The sequence below is a fragment of the Periplaneta americana genome, chromosome 1 (assembly GCF_040183065.1).
Source record: "Periplaneta americana isolate PAMFEO1 chromosome 1, P.americana_PAMFEO1_priV1, whole genome shotgun sequence".
In the NCBI taxonomy this organism is placed as follows: Eukaryota; Metazoa; Arthropoda; class Insecta; order Blattodea; family Blattidae; genus Periplaneta; species Periplaneta americana.
Genome location: NC_091117.1, coordinates 168,159,370 through 168,186,549, shown reverse-complemented (window position 1 = coordinate 168,186,549; position 27,180 = coordinate 168,159,370). Strand labels below are relative to the sequence as shown.

Genomic DNA, 27,180 nt, shown 5'->3' with positions numbered 1-27,180 from the left:
TTTCAATTCACAGTTTAATACACCGCTCATCATCATCATCATCATTATTATCACTATCATAATCTTCTTCATATCATACATTCTTTTCAGTTCAATGATGTAAGGAAATTACATAAACAGAAAAGAGAGCTATGAGAATAACGGATGGAATTTAGGAACCGAATCTGATTAAAACAGTGCTTATACTAATGAAACAGTTAATGTTTACTGAAGAGATAACGCTGAGATGCCATTGCTTAAGCACTGTTTCTTCAACTGAATAAAAGGACATTAACTCTATCTGGGCGATATGACAAGTGTTCAGGGTCCGATCTCTGTGCTCGCAATGAATCGCAAGACCATGTATAGGAAAGACGCCAGTCACGTCTTTAAGGCAACCATCGTGATTGTAATTTGTTTCAGTGTGTCAGCAGCTTGGGAAGCAGGTGAGCAGTGTTTCGTATCCTCTTGTTACCTCTCTGAAGCTTTGTGATATAAATATGGCAACATTGAAAAAAATCCAAATTTTATTTATTTATTTATTTTTTGTTTAAGTAATTAAGTAAAATTTAATAACTTTAACCTACAAGCCTCGTTCCCGTTCGATGGAGTGTTAAACTGTTCTATTCATCGTTTTCTTTTCGGTATTTGTTTTGGCATCCGATGGACTTCAATTCTGTTAACGTGATCTTTTCAATACCTTGCGTATTCTCTTATTCTATCCATTGGTTTAATATATTATATCCCTTAATTAGTTCCGTTCTATTTTTTTATATATATTTTGATTCTTTTATTAGAAAGAGTGTTTCTTAGAAATTTAATTTTAACGGTGGTTTATATTCTCTATTCATGTCCTTTTGTTATGGCCCTAAATTCTAAGCCATAAAAAGCATCGGAACTACGATTATTTTATAAATTTTAGAAAGTTTTTTGTACATATTAGTGTTCTCTTGATTATTTCATATAGGAAATGTCATTCATTCATTCATTTCCTTATTAACTTATTTATTTATTTATTCATTCATTCACTTATTTCTTTATTCATTTATTTATTCATTGATTTATTTATTTATTTGTTTATCTATTTAATTTTTCTTTTATTTAAAATCTCCGCTTTATGTATGATAATATAGAGACGAAATATTTGAAATCATTAATATCTTCTAAATTTTTTTAATTACTATTTTTTGTTCTGATATAAACTAAGCTCCTGAAAACTATTACGAAGTACTCGTAATTTTGTTTTGCATATGACCAGTTTCATGTAACTTACTTAGAGTACGATGGAAATATCATATGTACTTTGGTACATTAAAAAAAAAAAAAAAAAGTAATAATAACAATAATAATAATAATAATAATAATAATAATATATATTACTTACAGTAGTAAACAAAATACATCGTCGGTTTACAAGCAAAACACATTAAGTCAAAAATATTACTTCTGAGAAAAAGGTGTATATAGTGTACATGATGTATGCATATAAACTCAGAATTGGAAAATTAAATAAACATAAAGAAAAACAACTTACTAAAAATATTTTGAGAATTCACTTTTAAGGTATTTTTTTTAGTTGGTTATATAACGACGCTGTATTAACTACTAGGTTAATTAGCATCGATGAGATTGGTGATAGCGAGATGGTATTTGGCGAGATGAGATCGAGGATTCGCCATAGATTACCTGGCATTCACCTTACGGTTGGGGAAAACCTCGGAAAAGACCCAACCAGGTAATCAGCCCAAGCGTAACTTCAGACGGGAGGCAAGCGCCTTAACCGACTGAGCCACGCCGTGGCTGTTAAGATCTTTTAAAACGCCTTTTTCTCAGAGGTAATATTTTTGGCTTAATGTGATTTACTTGTAATCCAACGATATATTGTAGTAGTGGTGCAGTAATTTTCAAGCAAAACTAGTGAATATAAAATAATACACGAGGAAAATAGAGACAACAGTTCTATCTTCGGAACAGAAAAACAAGCAATTTTACATTCTCTAAGGTTGTTAAAGGAGCTATCTGACAATAATTTAATTCACTTACAATTAATCCCAGAGAGGCCACGTAACTAACAAAACATATACAACTGCATGAACTTGATTAAAAACTAACCATATAAAATACTGTATATCAAATTTATCAATAGATGGGAAACTTCCCCAACACGTAAGAACTGCAACCAGGACATATTTTGTACAGCTGATTCTTATTAAAGAAAACTTACTGATCAATGCACTGAAAATCACCAAACAGCTGGAAGAAGCAAATTCCATTAAGATGATTAAAATTGATCCATTGGAATAACAACTTCTGAGGTTGTTAAAATAGTCTGATCATCGGCTAATGAAACTGTATATAAAAATGTACCCTGGATGTAGACATTAGGCACTTCTTCAATTATATCAGATGCTGTCTAAATGAAAATTAAAAGGAGACGGTAATAATGACTGTCCTTGTTTTACTCCACAATGATCGATTAGCGCTGTTTTGGGTTAATTATTTTTAAGACGGATTGAAAGAACGAAGACGCTAGGGACAAAGAGGTGACGGAGGAAATTGCACGAAAGGGTGGAAGAGAAAAAAAAGTATAGAAAGCGAAAGAATAGGAAGAGGATATATATTTGTTACAATACTTACAAGTGACCAAGAACCTGAATTTAGTAATGAGATGATACAGGTCTTCAGTGTGATGTATGCCAGTCGGCTCTGAGATGAAGTTGCTGTTATAAAATTGAAGTAAAATTGTATATACATACTGATAAAATGAAGAAAATCGTTAATAGATGGGTAATGCAGAGAATTAAAAAAAAACTAAACTCATTCTTTCTTGAACAGAAATAGGAAGAAATTTCAAAATGCTAAAAATAATTCATCCAAAGATATAAACACACAGAAAATACAATCAAACACTTCAATTAATTGTGAAATAAGTGTAGGGTTCCCAGAAACATCAGAAAAAAATATGGGATCCTCAGCACTGATTTTAATATTTGAACTTTTGTGTATATTTTCTATCGCGCTTATCTTTGTTGTCTTTAAACAATACAATTAAATGAAACTGACTACTATTATCATCATCATCATCATCATCATCATCATCATCATCCTTGCATGTATTGGGCCTAGTGGCCCGTTATGGTCTCTTGCCAACGCTTGAACGGTCTGCCCAAGGATCTCCTGCCCACAGGATGGTAATTTAAAATTTGGCGTGGAATTCTAGAACGAGGCATTCTGATGACATGTGATCTCCAGTTTTGTCTGTATTTCTGTAGGTATTCCGTAATCGGTTCAATCTGCAGTTCTTTCATAATATCAAAATTTCTAATATGATCCAGTCTCGTGTATCCCGCTGTACGACGCAGACTATTATTATATTATTGAAAATAAAGTACTTAAATAATAAATTTAACTAAATTAATTGAAAATGTGCTAAAATAGGTTCATTTGAGAGTGCACTGTTATAAATCAGAGTCACTGGTACAATACTTCTCTGAATGAAATTAATTTCTTGTAACAGACTTCTTTTCCATTTGTCTTTATGGTTATCTCTTTTATGTAAAACTATAGCCCTATCATACATTTGTAAAATAGAGCTACCCCCATTGGAGATACAATAATAATAATAATAATAATAATAATAATAATAATAACAGCAGTTTTCTGTTCTGAAGAATTTGATCATGAAATGCAACAAAGTCCTCACCGAAAAATAATTTCACAATAAGCACTGAATTTATTGTCTTTATATGTAATTTCTTTTCATCAGTCCACAGTCAGTTCATATGAGGGAACAATCTTTTCACATTTGCATTTATATAGATCCAGAAACAAAATTTGGGCCACCTGAATTTTTCAAGTTCCAATTATAACATACTGCGCAGTGCACTGAGCTAAGTATGTTACAACTGGAACTTGGAAAATTCAGGAGGCTCAAATTTTGTTTCTGGGCCTGAATCAGGAATACACGTAATAAATTCTATCACTTTTTTTTTAATTTGGGAGCTTTTCATCAACACTTCTGAACATATCCACCCAAACGTCATCAAATGTTTGATTTAAGAATTTCGTTCAACTCATTATCTTCTTTGTAATTCAAAACATTTTTCACAATTATGATCTCATCAAACAAGCGAGATCCAACAATGTTTTATCTAGTGGCAATTTGTTGCATAGTATGAACTGTTTTAAAAACTTTATATAGGCCTGCATTCAGTGTCACCTCTAATGTTTCCAATGTAGTGAATTCCAATCTTACCAGCAGTGATGGAGACTGATATTTGTAACAAAATAACAATTCATATTCGCAGTTTTTAAGTCACTAATTTTTAAGTACGGGACAAAACCAAGCTCCGAAAACCTCTTTCGGGACAACGGGACACATTAGCGAAAAAAGAGTCATTCCCGTATTTTACGAGTCATATGGGAATGCTAAATAAGTGACACATTATTTTATATTAGCCTATATGTTCTCTGAAACAATATTGGATGTCCTAATACTCTTACTGATTAACCTTCCTGGCAGCAAATGTGATTTTCAGACTTCCTCAGTCTCAACTCCAGCAAATTGGTGATATACCGCAGAACCAAAGATGTCGTTGTTTCACTGGGCAGGACTACAAGCAAGGGATGGAGGACTTTCAAAGAGTTGCTACAAAGGAAGGTGGGCGCCCCGATGCAAGCACACCTCGAGAAACTCAACGAAAAAGTCTACGCCGTGGGGCAGTTCATGAACACCACTAAAGAAAGAAGTACAGGTTCTTTCATCTATTATTTTTTTATTTTATCTATGTATTCCATGTTTATGATATTGTTTGCTTTTCTTGTGCATTTACTTATTCATTTAGCCTATCATTCCTATTCTAACTCCTTTTTTATTCGTACTTTTATCTATCCATACATACATCTATCCACATTTTCCTTCTGCTTATCCGTACGTTTATCTATCTGTACATAGATATCTCTAACATTTCGATAGAAAGCATCCTTGACCGTTCCCAGAAAAAAATCTTGTGACGCCATGTCAGGAGAACGAGCAGGCCAACTAACTCATTTATCACGTCCAATCCACTTACTACGTTATTCTTGGTTCAGATCACGACGGGCTCTTCATGCGTTAGTGCTGGACATCCGTCATGTTCGCATCACATAATCATTCTATTCCTTAAACGTACCCGTATAGCCTTCAAAAGATCTGGAAGAAATGCTTCTTAAGAATCTTGCATATGATCTGTCATTTAGGGTATCATTTCTGGGTATCATTTATGAAACAAGACCCAACAACGGTATTGCAGTGCTACAAAGTGTCATTTTATTTCGAACTTGCAGAAAGTACGTAAACTATGAGCTCCATATTTTTTACACCTCTCAGTGTTATTAGAATTGTATACTTATTGATACATTTTAACCTTTTCCGCTCGAATGAGTCCATTTGCAATTACTAACATTTCTGTAATCTCCGACTCTCAGGATTTTCCTGATGATTTCATTTGGTATCCTCAGAAGTAGTTTCGTTCTTTACCGATACAGTGCAGCACCCGCCAGTTCCTTAGCCAGCTGCTATTAGGAAGAGGATTGTTTTTTTTTTTTTTTTCTCCATGGTGTCTCTATAACCTTGTGTACCCATAATCGTGAAGAATCATAAAAGGTATGTAAAAATTCAGGCCAGAAAGGGTTAACAGAGCTTGAAAGATTTAAATGATTCATCGAATAATAGACCCAAGTCCATGGTTCCTTTAAAAATAAAGTTATTACTCTAGCTCCTTAATGAACAAGTTTACAGGAAAGATATATACATAATATTAATACCCATCAGTTTTTCGTTTGACAACTGAGAAAAAAATGTTTTGGGTGAGCAACATATTCTGTATGTTTAAAAGTCTTCAACTTCTTTTATACGCGTAAATTTGTTTCAATTTAGAATATGTTTTGTAATTTACGAATTACATTTTTTTTTTACATTTAGTTTGTATTCTTACATAATCTGAAAAATAGCTTGGAACACAAGAGGTATTAAGTGCAACGTCTTATTATAAAATGGTTATTTTTAATATCATAATTTTAAAATTTCTTCATAATCTGCAGTGAATTATTTCATATAACCAAGATACAATATGTAAGCACAAGACAGACATCGTAAACTTTGCATACGATTTTCCATTGTCACTTAACATTAAACACATTTTTCTGAACATTAGCTTTATGTCACTTATATCCCTTGTGCTCTAGATCCCTCATATGAAATAGTAAAATAATAGAGCAGAGTAAATCTTACTTGTATGACCATTTCTTACAAGATACAACTTTTGTTGCTTTGTGAGTAAACAATAAAAGTTAGAAAAAAAGTTTCAGTAAAAGTTGTTTCTTTTTAAAAGTAGTTTCCAATGATACTTTCATTGACCCATGTTCCCATTTGAAATTTCGAAGTTGACAACAGGTATCCTTTTTCCGGTTTGTTACGGGAAATGGTACTACCACCAATCGATTCTTTACATAGGTTTTAGTTATCAAAATGTTTTTTTTATGAACAACCAGTATCACATAGTTTTCGAGGAAAAAGGCTGATACGGGTGATCTGAAACACCTGATGTGTGTGTGTGCGTGCGTGTATATATATATATATATATATATATATATATATAGAGAGAGAGAGAGAGAGAGAGAGAGAGAGAAACTCATCCGGCCTTAATTAAGAATGACCACGAGGATCCGGAAATGAATAGAAAACAAATACAATTAATTAAATATGAATAGTATTATAAAAATAAAGTGTAATAATTAAGCACCATTGATTATCAACTGTAAAATAAAATCTTAGAAGATGACTAAATTATACTGATAAAAACTATATATACTTTATATACTGTGTATGTATGATCTATATTTATTTATTTACTTACTTCCTTATTTATTTATTTATTTTATTTTTATTATTTTATTTATTTACTTATTTATTTATCTTCTTGCTTATTTATTTACTTAACCATTTACCAATACAACTATTCATTCATTTTATGCTCAAATCTTTCTCAGTTACAATATATTAACGTCTGTAAATATAATTACCTACTGCACTAGGGTAAAGGTCGATAATATTGTGTTAGTTCTTTCTGAGAATTTATTACAATAATTTTACTGAGCGAGAAAAGAACCGGTTTTGTGCATAAACTTGTCTAAGAACGTTCCCTTAATACGTTGACGCAGGAAACCAATCTTCCTATCGTTCAGTAAAATTGTAATAAATTCTCAAAAAGAACTATCATAATATTACCAACCTTTACCCTGTATAAAAAGTCTCGTGTAGGCTGTAAGTTCAAGGACTGCAGATAAGGAAATAAGCTTTTTTGCATTTACAATGAGTAATATTACACATGGACGTGGTGCTTAATTTACTGGAGCTTATTTGATTCCAGATCCATTAAAAGTTACGTTACGGCTAATCTCCCAGTTTCCGCCTGACATAGAACCCGATCTCATACAACTGTTACGATATGTTTTCTAGAATTATAGTTTTATATAATTATCGTACACACGAAAGAGAATACAAATTTTTCAGAGAAAGAATTCTAAAGTGTCAGTGTATTACATGGACTTTTTCAGGCATGACCCTGTTGAATGACACGAGACCTCTAGTTGGAGAGCCCGCTGTCATGTGCGAGCCGCTGTCCTGCTCCGCCTGTGTCTTCATATCATTGCCAACCTTCAAATTCGTCAAAGATGGTAAATGTTCATTTCAACAGTATATTTATTCTCTAATCTACATTCATGCCATAAAATAATCTGAAACAGAATAATTTTAAATCCGCCGTCTTTGCTTCCTCATTACAATACTCAATATATATATATATATATATATATATATATATATATATATATATATATATATAATTTGGACTGGTAATGGAAACTACGGGAAAACGGCTGAACGGATTTTAATAAATGACTCCTCATTTTGAAGCTTGGAACCCAAAGTTTTTCAGAAAAATAGTAGTTTTCAGTGAAATGTCAATTTTCCTACATCATTTTTCTATTTTCCAAAATCCATCTGTCGTCAGTTTTGAAAAATATGGCTTTTTACAATAAAACAAAACACACACTACAATAAACAATATTACACGAAGGCCATGATCTGCAGGATTGCTGACATATTTAGATTTCAGATGGCGTATAAAAATAATTTACAGGCCTCATTCTCATTACCATTAAAAATGAAATATTATTATAGTTAATGCAATATTATGTGAGTAGACCTATTTGCCACTAATTACGCACATTAATACTATATTGATGATGTAGACGCAGGAAAGAATATTTTAAACTAGATCTTTATTTCTATAATTTACTGAGTAACAGCTGTATATATATATATATATATATATATATATATATATATATTGTTACTGAAAATTATAAAACTTACGTAAGGTAACAATATTGTTATTAAAAATGAAATATTTTTATAGTTATTAGTCAAATGATGTGGGTTTTTTCTATATTTAATGGCAGTGTGATGTAGATATTTATATGTGTGATTCTCTAATTTTTCTAGGTAGTAATGAGTCATGCTTCCTATTTTAGCTGCGTCTTAAAACTAAATAAAAATTAATTTCATATTTCTTTGGTTTAATCGAACCTGAAATTTTCTTAACTCTCACCTATAATCTGCAATGACCTGAAATATCTACTGCATTACTCACACATGAAAAATTCCCTGATCGTCCTAACATTGTTACTTGCGTTTTCGCATTGAAACTCAAGAAATGAAGATGGATAGGTTCAAGGAAATGTATTTGGCATAAAAATCATTCAGAGGGAGTATGTTTCACTATTATGGGAGCAAATAACTTTCAAAATGTCTGCTATTCTTCATTGGAAATAAATTAGAAAAATTTTAATTTGAACTTCTAATGAACTTAGTTTGCAGCGTTTGCTGCACAAGCCACTAGCATTATTATAAAAATACCGTAATTTAATCAAATAGGTAGTTGAGAATTTCACGGATACATTTCTCCCTCTTATGTGGGAGTGTCCGAAGGATAACACTATAGCCTTCGAAGTGCTTATTATTCCTGAGCACTTCTATCGCAGGAACGATATTTATAGTACGAACGGTAGCGCTGTAGTAGATAGGTCTATAGTGTCTCAGTTGTGTGAAGTCATATTAGGCTACGGTTCAGCTGACACATTTACGGTTCCGATGGAGGCCACTTCAATACCCACCATCCTCCAGAAAGGGTAGGCGGAAACTGCACACTTTGATCCGGAAACTGCACACCGCTTTTCGAGGGACCCACTAATCCTACCCGGAGACTGCACACTGATTCACGAGGATCTTACTAATACTACCCGGAAACTGCACACTGATTCACGAGGGTCTTACTAATACTACCCGGAGACTGCACACTGATTCACGAGGGTCTTACTAATCCTACCCGGAAACTGCACACTGATTCACGAGGGTCTTACTAATCCTACCCGGAGACTGCACACTGATTCACGAGGGTCTTACTAATACTACCCGGAAACTGCACACTGATTCACGAGGGTCTTACTAATACTACCCGGAGACTGCACACTGATTCACGAGGGTCTTACTAATACTACCCGGAGACTGCACACTGATTCACGAGGGTCTTACTAATCCTACCCGGAAACTGCACACTGATTCACGAGGGTCTTACTAATACTACCCGGAGACTGCACACTGATTCACGAGGGTCTTACTAATCCTACCCGGAAACTGCACACTGATTCACGAGGGTCTTACTAATACTACCCGGAGACTGCACACTGATTCACGAGGGTCTTACTAATCCTACCCGGAAACTGCACACTGATTCACGAGGGTCTTACTAATACTACCCGGAGACTGCACACTGATTCACGAGGGTCTTACTAATCCTACCCGGAAACTGCACACTGATTCACGAGGGTTTTACTAATACTACCCGGAGACTGCACACTGATTCACGAGGGTCTTACTAATCTTACCCGGAAACTGCACACTGATTCACGAGGGTCTTACTAATACTACCCGGAGACTGCACACTGATTCACGAGGGTCTTACTAATCCTACCCGGAAACTGCACACTGATTCACGAGGGTCTTACTAATCCTACCCGGAAACTGCACACTGATTCACGAGGGTCTTACTAATTCTACCCGGAAACTGCACACTGATTCACGAGAGTCTTATTAATCCTACCCGGAAACTGCACAATTTACAAAATATGGGATCTGTATAAGTTATCTTTTATTCGAGATATGCCACGCACTTTCAGGTTTTCTGTAGACAAGATTTGACAAACAGTATGAAATATTTTTTATGGCTTACTATTAACATCGTCGATGGCTTTTCCTTTTGTGGTTGCATTAATTATTTGGCTATTTAATTTGCTAATGTTCACCACATGCTTATGCTCACCACGTTCTCTAATAACTCCTATATTGTTCAGCAAGCTATAAATTTTCGTAGGCCTATTACATTTTCTAAACTTCCACATTACTTCATATTTTTTCAATTCCTTGGGTTTATAATATTTACAGACCTCTTATACCAGCACTAAATTTCCACGTTCACTTTCAGATGTAAACGAACGCTCTATCTTGAACGAAATGAAAAACTACTGCACAACCAAGGTTATTATATGTCCGAAGTAGGTCTCAAACACTGAGAGTGCTCTGGTAAATCACGTCATATCGTGCATATCGTGGACAGTACAGTGCTACCAAGTGACTGGTTTACGAACTAACATGTAAACAAACGCTCCATCTCTAACAAAATTAAAACAGTTTGGTAAATTAAAAATATGTATAATATCGGCAAAGCAGGTAGAAAACATTTTGGAGTGCAGTTTCCATATGACCGTAATCCTGGTAGAAAATGTTGGTGTGCAGTTCCTATATGACCGAAATCCAGGTAGCAAATTCTGGTGTGCGGTTTCCGACGCCCGTCCAGAAAGCGTACTATGGCATAGTCTTAAGGCTGGTTCACAATAAACCGGGAACGGAAACGACAACGAGAACGAGAAAGGAAATAATGTTAAAATAAATGTACTTAAATGTGAGCATTCACAATTAACTATTGTGAATGCTCACATTTAAATACATTTATTTTAACAATATTTCAGTTCCCGTTCTCGTTGTCGTTTCCGTTCCCGGTTTATTGTAAACCAGCCTATACTATTGCCATCTGTATTCCAGTCACAATACTATATTATATCACACCGACACAGTTTTGGCTTATGTAGTACTGACGATAATGAGACTGACGGGTAAAGTGATAGAGGAAAACGGGAGAACCCCGTCAGAAATCCTCAGAAACCTTGGCTCAGTCAATCAACGACGATGCCATCACCGAGGTTCGAACCCCGTAACGTCAATCCTCTGCCAACTGAGCTAAAAAGGCCGTAATTGTACTATGTACAGTACGAGAGTACAGTACGTATATACAGTATGTATGTATGTATGTATTTTTTTACAAAGTAATATTACATGCTTTCTTTTACATTACAAAGCAGTTTTACTACTATAATATTAATTTAGATTATTACAATATTAACTTGGATCAACAATTTATATTATGACAATATATTATTAAGGAATTGGTAATTATAATATTTTACAGGAATAAAACAAACATAGCTAATTTCTGAAACTAAATCTGAATACAGTATCCAAACTCTATCGGTTATTCTATGTGCATTTTAAAAGTAAGTGCAATTTTATAGGAATAAAATTAACCATAATTTAATTTTTAATCTAAACCTCAACTTCTACACCTAAATTCTTCCTGATTATTATAATGTGTGCATTATTATAAATAAATTAATTGTTTCCTCTATTGCATCTATTTGCAAATTAAGTGACTGAATAAATTGGTGCAAAGCTTTCAAGTGAATTGTTGTAGGTTACAGAGTAGTTACTGAACAGTTGCTTCCTTTCTAATTTCTGATATTAGTATGTACTGTGTATGTATGTACGTGTATGTATGTATGTATGTATGTATGTATGTATGTATGTATGTATGTATGTATGTGTGTGTGTGTATTAGTCGACCAAGCTTATAAATAGGCTGGCGATATTGTGAATTACAACCGTGGCGTCCCGTTGAGCGGTAAGCAATACATTCGCTTCAAATGACAACCCTTGAATACGAGGTGAGCGTGTGTAAAAAATTAAAAAAAAAAACTAGTTCCTAATAGTACAGCCAGACGTCTTATTTACTCGTATAACAATACGGTTTTACGGAGAAGAGAAAAACATTGTTAAAATGTAAGTCAGTTCAATGCATGTGTTGCATCAATGCTTAAAATAAAAAACGATAATTAAAATTGGGAAAGAGGAAGGAGTTACAAATCTCAGCACCTCGGAAAACAGGGATGGTAGCTGTGAATAAATTCGAAGTATGGATAAGTGAGGAGTCCAGTTCCATTAGTCACTAAATCCATTTTGCACTTTCTTCAGAAAACGAAAAAAAGTGTCCTGGCGAAATACGTAGGCCTAATGCTTTACTGGACCTCTTGTTGTTATATAGTCTCAAATAAGGAACTCTTGTTCCCGTGTCAATGGAATGGTCGTAATGCCATTAAAAATTACAAGGAAAAATTAAGTTTCATTACGAATATAATGACTTTTGGAACTGTAGGCTATATCATGTTACATATTCCAGTATATTCCCTGAAAAATGAGAAGGGGACATGGTGAAGAGATAGTAAATGTACTTTGGAAGAAATACGACCTCCACAAATATAAGTTGATTATTCTCTTAGCACAAAATACCACTGTCATAAAATTCCTATTAAAGTAATGTAACGTAGCAATAAAGGACGTATATATAGGCCTACTTGTACTTAATATGAGGAAAATTATAACAATCGTCACTTCACTAACATTACATTTGTACTTCGTGCTTCAGTTTGAATATGAAACCTACTCTACCTCTTTCCGGCGCTAAGACTGTAAACACACGATATCAGCGCTCCACTTCCCCGTCCTGTTACAAGTTTGGTCGACTAATATGCGTGTAAGCGTATATTATGTATGTATAAGAAGTTACGCGTATGTGTGTACTGTACATAGGCCTATGTGTGTATCTATGTAATGTCCTCTCTTAGTCTGTCTAGTTAAATTATTACAAGAATTTTGTCCATATTTGATATAAAAGAGTCAATTGTTCTGAAAAATTGCACATAAAAGATAAGGGTTTTTACTTAAGTAAAAAGCGCTACTTTTTATGAAGATCTTGGACAAAAATTATTATAAACTTAAATAGATGAATTTTTTTTAGGAGGGGGGGGGGGCGAAACTATTAGTTTGAAATGGTAATATGTTCAAATGTGAAAACAGAAGACCTGGATTTGATTCCTGGAAGGAAATTAATCTTTATATCCTTCCGTAAGGAATGGGTTTGTAGCGCGTGTTATTTCATTCGATAGCCTCACGTACATCATGCTAACTACATATTCAGAGAGGTCCGCTACTTGTGATGTAAGTTCAGAATACTCACAAAAATGAGTAAGAAGCGAGACACGGGCTACCCCTTAAATCAGGATTTCATGATTATAATGTATATGTAAAGTTAGTCATGTAAGAGACAGAGGAGACGTAGAATTAATTAATTAAATGTGTAAAGTTCTAAAGATATTCTTTTCAGTGTGTCTGCAGGTGGCCATTGTCTTAAAAGAACTAGCACTCAGCATACGCTTACTGGTGGACGGGAAATCTCTCGGTGACTACACGTTGTCGTGTAAGTATCAATGTTAAGTCCTTCAATTAATTTAATAACTAACTTATCAGATTTCAAAATATGAGGTCTGCTCAGTTGCAGTTCATAGTCAATCAATAATTAATGGGACTAGGTTCGATTATATTCAAATCTTGGGATAATTACGTTACTGAAAAATAACTGAAGGCTCAGTTTTGCAAAGTATTGTAGTTCAACCTATCTTTACCATTAGTCGCGTCTGTCACTTAAGTGCTAGCTCACTGGACTTTTATCCAGGCGGCGCGGGTTCGATCACGGTCAGGTCTTGTATCATGATGGAATTCGTGGTGAACAAAGACGTTACAGAGGATTTTTCTTGCGGTACTCATCTGCCATATGCAACAGTTAAAAATAGACTGTGGTGTAGTCTTGAGAAGAGTACCTTCGGGTTTCCAATGCTGGCATAGAAAGGGTTTGGAATTCCGAGTCCAGGGGCTTATTTGGAGATGGGACCTGTGGGTCAGGATTGAACCAGAATGTCTCGCCTGTCAGGATGGGATATTCGAATGTCACTCACGTCACTTGTTGGACTTTGACAATTAGGCCTACCATATTATATAGGGGATAGGGCTCACAATGGACCAACGTAAGCCTCAGTGCAAGGATTCATCCCGGGTCCAGTCCTTGAAAAGCCGAAACAAGCCTTGACGATTTCAGCATTATGTTACAGGACTCAATTATAAAGTACTCTCAATGACTAATACATGCATAATTACATTAGTAATAATTATCGTTAAATAAATGTATGTGCTGAACGGTAGGTAATGTCATTAATTTCAGGGGCTTATTCTTTGAGACACAGTATTTCAAGCAAAAAAGGTTAATACAATTTTACTCGATTCCGCTTCCCTTTTGAGATAAAAATTCTTTTCTGTGAAACACTTCATAGCGTGTTTTGGAAAAGCCATTGATTTAATTCCCAATATGCTCAGTAAATTTAAGAGAGCAATGAATAATTGAAAGAATTTTGGTTTTGTACTTTAATGTGCAGAAATGTTATGCAAACAAATGTAACATTTTAAAATTCCTTTTCATACCGAAAAGTTACATTTAATCAGATCAAATTTCTGCACATTTCAAGGACAAAACTAAAATTCTTTCAATCATTTAGTATCATAATACACTATTCTCTTAAACTGACTGAGCATATTGGGAATTAAATCAATGGCTTTCCCAAAACACGCTATGAAATATTTTAGACAAAACAATTTTTATATCGAAAAGGAAGCAAAAACGAACAAAACTATATTAAACTTTTCTGTTCGAAATATGTCAAAGAATATAATCGCCTGAAATAAATTAATGACATTACTTACGATTCAATTTGTATAATCATAACCAGTTATCCAAGGGAACGAAATTCAATTCCCGTAAAATACTTTAAAATATGTGGCAGAAAAATCAACCAAATTGCAACTTTCCTTTGGGTTATTATTTTTTGTAATCAGACGTTTTATTTAATTGTTACATCTCAAATAAAAAAAACACACCAAGTGAACAAACTTATTTGTTGAAAATATGTTTATCTTTCTTCTTAGCTCAGGGATGCCAAAGTGTCTGCACAGCGTGCTCTCAATAACCCACATAACATTTCCTCAAGAGCGATGATTTTACTTTACCGTGCTGAAAAGTGAACCTTGTTGGATTTGTATTGCTTGTAGTGAGTACATAATACAGGCGCTTTGGCATCCCTGCTCTAGTCTATAATTTTATGAAATAAGGGAGAGTGCCGAATAAAGCAATATAATTAAATTGCCTCTGAAGTACCAAATAAAGCGGTATAGTCTACTTTGTGTACTTGTTTTCGAAACTAGAGCTTCTTTAAGGGAAATAACAGAGAGAATTTTTAAGATTGCAAAGCAAGTATTTTGTAAGAATGTGTTACTCCAATTACTGATAAATAAACAACTAGGCTACAGTGAAAACGTAGCTTATAAATAATTAAATGTCAATTTCAACAAAGTATTAAAACTGCAGATGTTGATATTTTAATTATATTTTCTTGACAACACAGAAATTAAAAAAAAAAACTCATAGAAAATAAAAGTATTATCTCTCGTATGATTTGTTTCTTTCTACTGTTTACTACTTTAATCAGTAATAATAATCAATAATAATAACATTATTATTATTATTATTATTATTATTATTATTATTATTATTATTATTTCCATTAATTATCAATCATTTCGTGAACTAAAAGTGGCCCGCGTTCAGGCATATTTCCACCAAGGATCTACTGTAAAATATCCGTTAAACAATGATCCACTATGTATTTTTATCCAATGCTGGGTACTTGACTTTTTGCGTCATTTACTCAAGCGTCCTCCTTTAGGAGTGATGCGCGGTAACTATGGAACTTCTCATCACAGTACTGTTGCCCTCAGTATGCCATGATATGCGATCTACTCGCACATAATACCAGACGATAATAATTTTGTGGTGTTATGTTAATTATTAATACAGCAATGATGAAATGTCCTGCGAAAATCTGCAACCAAGCACAGTCTTTGTTCACCACAAATTGCACTTGGACACGCCGGGATTAGAACCTGGCTTACAGGCGTGGAAAGCCGACACTCTAGCCGTTCAGCTATTAAGTATATAAAATTAAGACAACATGGCATCGTTAAACATTGCTAAAGTGAAAAATGATGGTATAAAATCTTACGTCAGAAATCACTTGACATGGGAAGTCCGAGACGTAAAGGGATGCGGTCGAAGGAAATGTCACACAGAAATAAATGCATAATGTCAAGGATTCATGTAACTGTAGGTGTAGGCGCAGAAATCTGATTTCTTTTATGAAAGCTGGTATTATAAATGAATTTAAGATTACATCGCTGTCTGTAACAAGAACAAGATTGAAGAGTTCGAAAAAATGATTCTGCTTCCGTCGTATTGTACACCTCTGGAGTCCCCTTGTCATCTATTTGACACATCTACTAATGTTGACATCGATTAATATCTCTTCTAGATGCTATTATTATACAATATGTCTCATAAATTCCGCACATTGTCTTTTACATTTAATTTTTGGGAAAAATCTTCGAACACGTCAAACATATTTTTAAATACAAATTTTTCACAGAAATGAACTGTTTTTAATATCACTGTTGTGCGAGTTGTGACGTCACAACAAACATTTTAAATGGCACACTATGTTTTTCTTTATACCATCTGAAAGAGAATCTTCATAAATGTATGTCTCAGTCTTTTAACTGAATTTGATGTTTGTAAAACTTGTTGAATTTACAAACAATAGCTACATATGTATCTCGTAACACAATTTCGTCACAAATCGAATTGTATAACTTCAATATTTGACACCTATAATTGAGAATAAAATTGTTAGTAATTTCTCTAAAACGAATAAATTAATAAATTCCTCTGAGTCAACACAGCAAATCTTCAATTAATTAAATGTTCAAAATGTTTCCCATTTACGACCTGGTAATGATAGAGACGCTGCACAAATTCCTTCTTTTTACAATTACTGCTGGTGATTTATCTCCAACCATAATTACAATCTCAATTCTCTCATTTCCACTTAAGAAAATTTTCATTTTATATTAATTTAAACAATTAAACTGCTTCTACAGCTACGGAAGCCCAACTATATGCTTACCATAGCAACGTTTAATATAAAAACAATTGATAGTTTGTGTAGTGATTCAGAGAAGAAGCAAATCTTTCAGATGATGCGAATAAGAATATAAAGTATAATTTTAAAAAGTTTCTGATGACATCACACTTATCATAACAATGGCCATAAAAATGTTTCTTTAGTGTTAAAACTTTCGCTAAACTGCAGAATTTGCAACGGTAGCTTTGAACTATGCCGCTACGGTTACAACCAAACTGAACTAAATACACAATGTTGCCAATATAAGGACATGACGGTCTGTGGCGTCGTTAGATAATGTACACTGGATAATGAATACGTCCGAATGGATAGCACAGTTCGTGAGTAAAAACATATATTGTTAATACAATACTGTATTTTGATTAAACAAAAACCTAATGAAAATCATCAAACTCAAAATCGCTATATTTCCTAGTTTACGTAAATGGATTAACTACTTTTCTTCCCTCCTATACCTAGTAAAGTGATTTGTTTGTATTTTACGCCAGTATCATCGAACTCCAGTCGTGGTCGGGGGTTGCAAACGGTGTTTTCGGTTCTCAACCGTTAATCCAAAGGTATAGCCAGATTAATATTAGAAATGTTAGTAAAAATGAAATGATGTCCCTGTACAAGTAGTATCGTATTAACACAATATAGAAATATAAATATTTTAACTTCGCAAAATACTGGTTTACTAATAACTGTAGGTAAGTAAAAAGGAAAAAACTGTATTTAGTGAAGGTTAAGATTGAAACTAACATCTAAATAACCTGACTATACTTTAATCAATGTAGAATAATCAATCATTATTTACTATTAAAAGCTCAGTCTGAACGTAAAATCAAGGAATTACACACAAATCGAGAATATAGTTTTCGTGATACTTTTAGAATCGGATTTAGAAACAAGGAAGACGTGAAATCCAGGTTTTACTTTCTGTAAAAGTCATATTCCGTGCATTTTCGTAAGTTGACAAATATTGATGGACACGCTATCTTTTGACTTAAAAGCCACATGTCTGGCGACATAGAAAGAATTCGAGATAAGATAGGTTTCATTGCACTCGACAGTGAAATAACTTCTAACTTATTAGCTACTTATCAATACCGAGGCAAGTACTGGAATGCATTTATTTATCAATTATTTTGTCTGGAATGTGGAGATATTACATTTAATTACTTGAGAAGTATATTACGAGAAACAGAGACGTCAAAGAGCTGGTATTCATTTGATATTAATGAACTTGTTAGGGAATATGTACACATGCATTTCTATTTCATAAGAATGTTCCTTTTAATATAAATTCAAAAGATTAAACATCCTGATATCTAGTAATTACTATAATCAATAAAAGTAAACATAAGCCTTATGTAAAGTGTCATAATATATACTCATTATTACAAGTGGCCAGGATTTGATCTTTGGCCTGTTTAATTCTCAAAGCTTGTCATTATTTCGGACAAATGGTGAACACTCACAAGTAATGGATCAGGTAGACAGCATCGAATAAGAACAGACGGAACAAAGACAAGAGAGAAATCTCATTTAAATGGTACTTTCCTGCTGACAATCGAACTTGGATAACATTGAACTTCTAACAAGAAACCTACTATTATAATAAAACAAAAGACATGGCTATTTTTTAAAAACTTAAAAAGAAACTCGCATAAATTTACAATAACTTGTTGCTATTCGCTCTGACTCTACGAGCGTGAATGTTACAATCCACAGGTGGAGGATCCATATTACATTCGTAATGAGTGATGATGATAATGGAGAATTGTTGGGATGTCACAGGGAAACTGGAGTACCCGGAGAAAACCTCTATGTTGCCTTAATCACGGGCTTGCCCAATACAAGTTATAAATTCAGAGTGGATTGAAAGTGTCCCGAGCTACCGCGAAGGTTATTTACGATACTTTTACGGTCTTACTAATAAAAACTCTATATACAGATGTTTAACTATCTTATAGTTGTACAATGAGTAGCTCGTTTATAAGTCGTGTGCAAATTCCTTACTAATAATCACTACATACGTCGTGTATAACAGTATAACTGTTACACAGCTACGTCATAGTTTCGTCATTACTTCATTACGAAAGGTAATAGAATATCTGAGGTTCTCTATTGTATCCGGTAGAGTGCTCTAGTGTGCCGTATTAAGTATCGATAGTACAACTGGCTCTGATCGATAACCACACTACGATACGAACAGCTGTTAGAGGGCTTAAAGAAGGGGTTTCGTGTATACAATTACTGCAAAGCAAATCCCATTGTATACAGTAGTTACAGACTGTTTATACATCCATCGCTTATGCATGATTTATTAGTAACGTTTTGTCTCAACTCTGCATAATCTCGTATAAAAACTATACACGGTTTATTAGTAAGACCGTTAGAATGTTAAACCTCTATAGCATATTTAAATTAAGTTAAACAGAGTAAAAACCGATTTCCGGCGTGGGAGGAGATTTATCTCTATTCCGCAAGATTGGGTTTTGTCCCTTTTTTGTACCTGTCCTGTGACATCTTCATTGTTGCCCTACATCGCGCTAACCACACGGCCTGGAGGCCTACTCTGAGAGAGACACTAGTGCTGGTCCAAAGAAATACCAAAATATCTCATCTAGATGATATTGTAGCTCTTCACAAAGAAGAAGTAATGTAATAAATATATATAAATATTGATTTGTTAAATATCCTAATATAGGCACTGTCACAATAACCAAGGATCTCTGTTGATCATTCAATCTACAGATTGCATTTTATCATACCAATCTCCAATCCTGGTAAATTCGGGAAACAATACGATGACGATGCTTTGGTTGTGACGCTGGACTGGCAAATGGATGTTGCTCAGCATTACAACAGTTGAAAGCGAGTAAAAGGATTCGAAAGAGAATAAAAGGAGAGAAACATGTACTCCACCATAAACATCTCAAGGTTTGCAGGAAGTTCACTCGCCAATATTTTACATAATGGAAGGATTCGTTAATGCTAAATTAGCCGATATTCATTTAACACCAGCAAAATCTGCAAACGTGGCAAAGGAATTCTGTCTCCAAAGAATTCTAAATAGTCGGATTCGAAATAGACCAATTTTCGTTGCTTGCACCACAGACTCCGGGTACCAATTCCTTCGTCCTGGAAGTATGAACGAATCTAAAATATGGTATTTTTTCATGTCTAAAAATATCTTTGAAGAGTGAGAATTTCCTTTTTACATCAGGGCCAGGTTTTCCTTTTGGTAAAAGCGACAAATACAAAATGTGACAGAGCTGCACCGAGAAGTATGTATTATGTAAAAGTTTTATCATAAATGGGACTGATTTATGGCAGTAAATGGCGCAAAAAGCCCAGATTCGAAACTTTCGTACATGTCAATTAAGATAAAATGGAAAAACGAGGAAGGAAAACAAAAGTTGAAAGAGGAGAAGGAAAAAGAGCAAGAAAGAAAATGACATTTATGAAAATAGAGAAAGTAAGCGAAAAAAAAGTTCACATTCGAAAATTCTGCAATTAAGTGGATCAAAATGATTTGAAAAAGGAAGGTTCGAAGAAGAAGAAGAAGAAGAAGAAGAAGAAGAAGAAGAAGAAGAAGAAAAATAACAAAGTCGAAAAGAGGAAAGGAATTTGAAATATCAACGAATATTATATGGACAAAATAACAGGGAAGGATAAATAAGAAACGAGAGCAAAAAGAAATTTAAAGAGAAGAAAAAAAATGGAAGATAAGGCGGCGAATGTGTAAAATACAAGTAGTGCTAGTATACATGTTTACATGTGAGCCGGAAGTGGAGGGATTCTGTTAGTCCGAGATAGCCTGCTGTGAGAACTCATGTTAGTCTGAAGATAAGGGTTCGATTACGCCGCGAAGTGGCAACATCTCGCGACGCAACTTGTCAACACGCACCTGTGTATTTGTTGCGGAAGTGGGCTCGAGATTACCATGACAACCAACTGATTAGCTTTGCGAGCTTAAATAAGCTCATTTGTAAATGCTCCCAGCTGTCGAAATGAGTGCGAGTGGCAGACCTCCGTGTTTCGAAAGAATAAAGAATGTTCATCCTAACAACTACATGACAGGAAATCGCTACAAATCGTGTCTTCCAATTTTTCTTCTTCTTTCGTTTTAATTCTTTTTATATTTATTTTATAACTGAGCATTTTTATAGTCTCTAACCATACAAAACATTATTTGACTGTAAAATTTAATGGAAAATGAGGCAATATGATAGTCTTCTGAGAGCACTATAGTTTTCCCTGAAACAGCTTGTCCCATTGTCACACTTCATCAAAAACCCAATCTCGTGGAAAATAGATAAATCCCCTCCCACGCCGATGGCTTTTACTATGCGTAAGTTAATGTTAATGCATTGCAGAGGTTTATCATCTTAGAAGTACTGTAAATAACCGCCACGGTAACACGGGTCCAATTCCCTAAAAATCCTACAAAATCCATGATCAAGGCAACACAGGAATTTTCTCCGGATACTTCTGTTCCCCTGTGACATCCCAACAATTCTCCATTATCATCATCACTCAATATGAATATAATGAGTCCACATCTGTGGAGTAACGGTTAGTGCGTCTAGCCGCGAAACCAGGTGGCCCGGGTTCGATTCCCGGTCGGGACAAGTTACCTGGTTGAGGTTTTTCCTCAATCCAATATGAGCAAATGCTGGGTAACTTTCGGTGCTGGACCCCGGACTCATTTCACCGTCATTATCACCTTCATCTCATTCAGACGCTAAATAACCTGAGCTGTTGATAAAGCGTCGTAAAATAACCTACTGAAATTTAAAAAAAGGAATATAATGTGGATCCTCCACCTGCGTTGCACTCTGAATATTCTCTGACGAACTAAGTTGTCTCGCACCACCAAAGTAACTTTTGAAGCATGTGGTTCAGTGACATGAAACTTGGTGTGTGGGGATAACCACATACTAAGAACTCAATAAGGGTATTACTCCGACTCTCTTATTTTAAATGGAACACCCAATATAATTGTTTGTCTTACAATAATGCTCATTAAGAGCTTTTCAAAAAGTACCCACACTTTATTCTTCTGCACAGTGTTGCTAAATCAAGAAAACAGAAAAGTGTATCGAATATTGAAATAATAAAATACCCCTTCCTTAACAAAAACAAAACAAAGCTAGCTAATCTTCTAAATTCTGTGTTCAAACTGGTAGCCCTCAGCTGCTTGCGAATGTGCCAGTCAATCATAGAAACCATTTAATAGGTTTAACCAAGCTTTAGAAATATCTTGCACCACTTCCATTGTTCTAAGTTGTTGGGTTTTTCTCGATATACTACTGACTTCAAATGATCCCACAAAAAAGTCCAAAGGCGAAAAATCTGAGGATCTAGCTGGCCACTCTATGTGATCTATCCTACTAATCCATCGTTGTGGAACAAACTGGTCTAAATGCTCACGAGCATTCTATCCATAGTGAGCTGGAGCTCCATCTTGTTGGAAATAAAGTAGATGTCATCTCTGGGTAGACGATGTTTGACTGGATGTGGAAATAAGTTTGCTAAGCAGGTACTACTTGATTTTGGAGCAAATCCATGTACCTATTAGAATTTAGAGTTTCTCTAAAGAAGATAGGACCAATATGGTCACCAATAATACCAACCCAAACATTAAGTTTCTGTGGATACTGCGTGTGGTTCTCCCCCATCCATTGTGGATTTACTTCTGCACAGCATCGGCAATTGTGTCTGTTGACAAATCCATTCAGGCAGAATGTGGCTTCATCTGAGAATACAATTTGTGTAAGAAAAGCCGGATTGTTGTTAATGCGCTCCATCATTAATTCACAAAAATACATTCTTCTGTCGGGATCGTCCTCAGAAAATTCCTGCAAAAGTTGAATTTTGTAAGAATGTAGCTTGGCACTTTTAAGGATTTTCATCACGGAACTTTGTCTTATATTAGATTCTAACGCCAAATTTATAGTAGATGGTTTTCGATTTTCTTGCACACGAAGGAGAACGTCCAATGAAGTATTATCATCAGTTGCACTTTTCGGGCGACCTGAACTTGATAAACCCTTTACGCTTCCAGTTTCAGTGAATTTCCTTACGATCCTTGTCACTATTGTATGTGGAATTGGATTGCGATCCGGATGCATATCATTAAATAAATTCGCAGCCTCTCGATGAGATCGTTGTTTGTCTCCATAGTCAATAATCATTAAAATTTGAATTATTTTCCTTTCGCTCAACATCAGACAGAATTATTTAACACACTAGAATATCAGATTCAATTCCTTAAGTAAGATGTCTGTATCAATAAACATGTTTCCATGGATATAAACAACGGACAATTAAATTGCAGTAAACAAAAGAAGCGTTTTACACGTATTCGATGGATATAAACGAAGGACAATCAAATCATTGTAAACAAAAGAAGCGTTTTACTCGTATTATTCGTTAGACCTACACTTTTCTGTTGTCTTGATTTAGCAACACTGAATTTGTACAGAGATATCAAGTGTGGGTACTTTTTGAAAAGCTCTTAATGAGCATTATTAAAAAATAAAAATATATTGGGTGTTCCATTTAAAATAAGAGAATTGGAGTTACTTCCGATTAACCGGAAGTAGAAAAAACTCGGTAATACTATTATTGAGTTCTTGGTATATTGTTATCCCCATACACCAAGTTTCATGTCACTAAACCACGTGCTTCAAAAGCTATTTCGGTGGTGCGGAACTTTTAACTAACCCTGTATATTGTATATATCCTATCACATAATGAACGTATAGGACGCACAATGGCCAAAGTAAGCCTACAGTAAGTGCAAGCATCCGCTCAGGTTCCAATCCTCTGAAAGCCAAGCCATAACTGTAATTTTACGCGTTTTCTGCAATCGTACAGTTCAATATAGTAACCCAGTTATGTCAAAGCAAGTGCATTTTTTTTTACCTTGACGTCGTGTGCGGGCATCAAGCGCTAGGCATGGAAGGCGTAATAAGCAGCCTGTTGGATTAAGAAAACAGTGGTGCATAAACTACTAACGGAACGTGAAATTTTATGTCGTTATTCTTATATGGCTTTTTTCTGTTTGATATCTATATTGTCTGTAAAACAAAAGTACTAAATCGAATTTCTTAATATTGCAGTTGCGTTTTAAACGTTAGGAATATTCACATAAATTCCATAGTAGTACAACTATCCTGTACTAAGTGGATTAAACACATCATTCATAAAGCAAGTGATATCCCAAAAAAAAAAAAAAAAAGAAAAAGGAGATTGAGCATGACATGATAAGTTGGAATTGATATTGATGGTATATTTAGCCTTATAAAAGTAATCAATGAACTAATCAAAACAATATTATAGTACAAAGCAAAGTTACCTAGGTATACTGTATAGGCTATGTTTTAACTGTAAGTAATATTCCATAATAAAACTATTATCGCATTATGCTTTTAAGGTGATATTGGTGAGCAACTTCCTATCATCAGAATATTAAATTATTTTCTCGAAACCTGTTGAAGCTATAGAGCTAACTTTTTTTTTTTACAACATATGGGCACATATCTTTTGCTTATGATGTAACAGTAGTTGCTTTGTTAATTCATTTCTATACATACATTTTCTATGCGAATATTTTCAAAATTTGTAATACACTATCTTCAGTAATACGTATTTACGATATATTAGATTTACGAAAACATTGTTTCATATCTGTAAGACTACTAAATAAATAGGCCTATATCTGAAAATTTCACTTTTCTATAAAAAAAAAGTTTAGAAAATATTATTTTTGAATAAAAAGAACAAACTTGTGAAAAATAAGCATTAAAATTAAAACTTACATTCTTATAATGCACTTATACTTCTCAGACAAATCTAAAAATTAACATGGATACAGTTTTAATAAGTTCTCTTCCCTTTATCTATTAAATCAGTGCTGGCCATCCCTGTATATAGCTCGACCAAGCGGCATACACTATCTCTTTCGTCTGTCTCTTTCCTTTCAGCTGTAAAGCGCTCAGACTCTCCTGAGCTCTAAAGCGCGCGCTTGCGCCTGTGGGCATCAATTGACTTGACTGTAGTAATCGATACAATTTTTCAGGGAAAAACCGGCCGGAGCTCAACTTAAATTTCGGAAGATTCCGACAGATCCACTTGAAGACTAAGATGTACAACAACTACCTGCAGAACAAGACGTGGTACACATGCATTTCTTTGGAGGTGGGCTTCAAGCAAAAGGCGCTGCTGTTCCTGGACATCGGCTGCTTTTACGCTGGCAGCGAAGGCGTCGGAAAGTGGGAGGACGAGGGACAGGGCGACGTCGAGGACAAGCACATAGAAACTCAAAGAAATGTGACAGGAGGAAGTGTTCCAACAAGGCAAGGGGAAAATAAGGAACATGGGCCAGAAGGAAAACGAGGAGGCTTCAACAAGACTCGGATTGAAGAAGCAGAAAAGAACGAGAAGAAAGGTAGGGAAGAAAGACTGTGGAGAAAGGTTGAATTCAAAGAAGAGATGAATAATGAGAATAATGAATTACAAACCATCCATGGGAAGTAGCAGGCACACATGAAAATGTGGAAGAAATTCGAGGGAAGAGCAGAAGATAATTATTACATTTGACGAGAAAAAAATGCATGTCAAACAATTGTCAAGAAAAGTAAATTGCAATTAAGAAAACAAAAAGAAAATAGGATGAATTAAAGATAAAAAAAAGCCTTAGGTAGGAGAAAATATGTAAAATAACAAAAACTTTCGGAGCATTACCAACGAGAAATAAATGACTGAAGAAATGGCACAGTAACAAATAAATGTACGGTCATGGAAAGGAATAGTTTTGAAAATGAAGAGAGTTGTTTAATTTCCAGACATTCTCAAAATGGTATATTGTGATCGATTTCGCATACAACGTTAAATGTGTAGAGATAGAACTATTAAAGAAATTGACTTACTGTTTCTATGCATAAAAAGCTGCAATATTTATTTTATTTAAAGTCAATGTACTTGTAATATATACTCGCTTTATTTTAGACCCAACATTACAAAATAAAATTCCTATAGACTCTTCCAGTCATGATGCTGCTATTTCTATTTGACGTTTGAACAAATATTTTCACTTCTAAATTTCTTGTTAATTTTCTTCCTTCATTGCATATACCTATAATCTCTTGTTCTATAATTCTATCTTCATTTTCCTTTATCACATTATTTTCTCTTCTCTTCATATTTGAATTTTCCTTCCGTTTATTTCTCTCTGTCCTCCTTTCCTTATTCATTCACTGTGTATCTATCAAATTCCTTTTATTTTAACATTGCTTTCCTTCCAGTCTCACTTTGTTCCTCTCTCCGTGTTTATATTTTTCCACTTATATTATTGGTTCTTCTTTTTATTTAAGGTTTTTATTTTCTTACACTACCTTCGCTCTTTTCTCTCGTGTATTTTTTCTACTGTATTTCGTTATTTCTTTAGTCCTTCGTTCTTTTCCTTATTCCCTTCTCTTTTATCACTTTACTTGTTTTATTCACATTCTCTCATTCTCTCTGATTCCGTCGTTTTTCTAAATTCATAATTCACAATAATTTTGTTCAAACTTCTCTTGTTCCCTTATATCTCTTCTACTTTTCATTATTCTTTCCTTTCTGACAACACCTCATCAATATTTATGTGTTTTCTTATTTTTCTTCTATGTTTTCCTTTTTCATGCTTTATTTCCTTACTTAAATTTACCTAATTCTTTTATTTTTACATAACCATCTTCCTTCCTCATTCTTCATGAAACAATTTTTTTTGACGTGCAGTCGACAGGAAGAACACATGCT

General features: G+C 34.3%; 1 protein-coding gene across 2 annotated transcripts; it reads left to right on the top strand.

The window, feature by feature from the left end:
* The first annotated feature begins 304 nt into the window (after positions 1–304).
* On the top strand, positions 305–26,450 carry LOC138709362 (uncharacterized). 2 transcript variants are annotated; one of them, XM_069840090.1, is made up of 5 exons: positions 305–425; positions 4,518–4,733; positions 7,576–7,695; positions 13,632–13,724; positions 25,463–26,450. In XM_069840090.1, the coding sequence occupies exons 1-5, from the start codon at positions 326–328 to the stop codon at positions 25,918–25,920; spliced, it is 987 nt and encodes a 328-aa protein (XP_069696191.1). In that variant the 5' UTR covers positions 305–325; the 3' UTR covers positions 25,921–26,450. The 2 variants fall into 2 exon arrangements, with proteins under 2 accessions (XP_069696191.1, XP_069696200.1); XM_069840099.1 differs by having other exon boundaries at positions 4,518–4,727; positions 25,463–26,449.
* Positions 26,451–27,180: the final 730 nt, after the last annotated feature.

Excerpts from the sequence above, each read along its gene's own strand:
- LOC138709362 (XM_069840090.1), top strand. The coding sequence starts at position 326 with ATGAATCGCAAGACCATGTATAGGAAAGACGCCAGTCACGTCTTTAAG. Across the intron at positions 4,734-7,575 it reads CACTAAAGAAAGAAGTACAG|GCATGACCCTGTTGAATGAC; the intron begins GTTCTTTCATCT and ends GGACTTTTTCAG. Across the intron at positions 7,696-13,631 it reads CTTCAAATTCGTCAAAGATG|TGTGTCTGCAGGTGGCCATT; the intron begins GTAAATGTTCAT and ends TATTCTTTTCAG.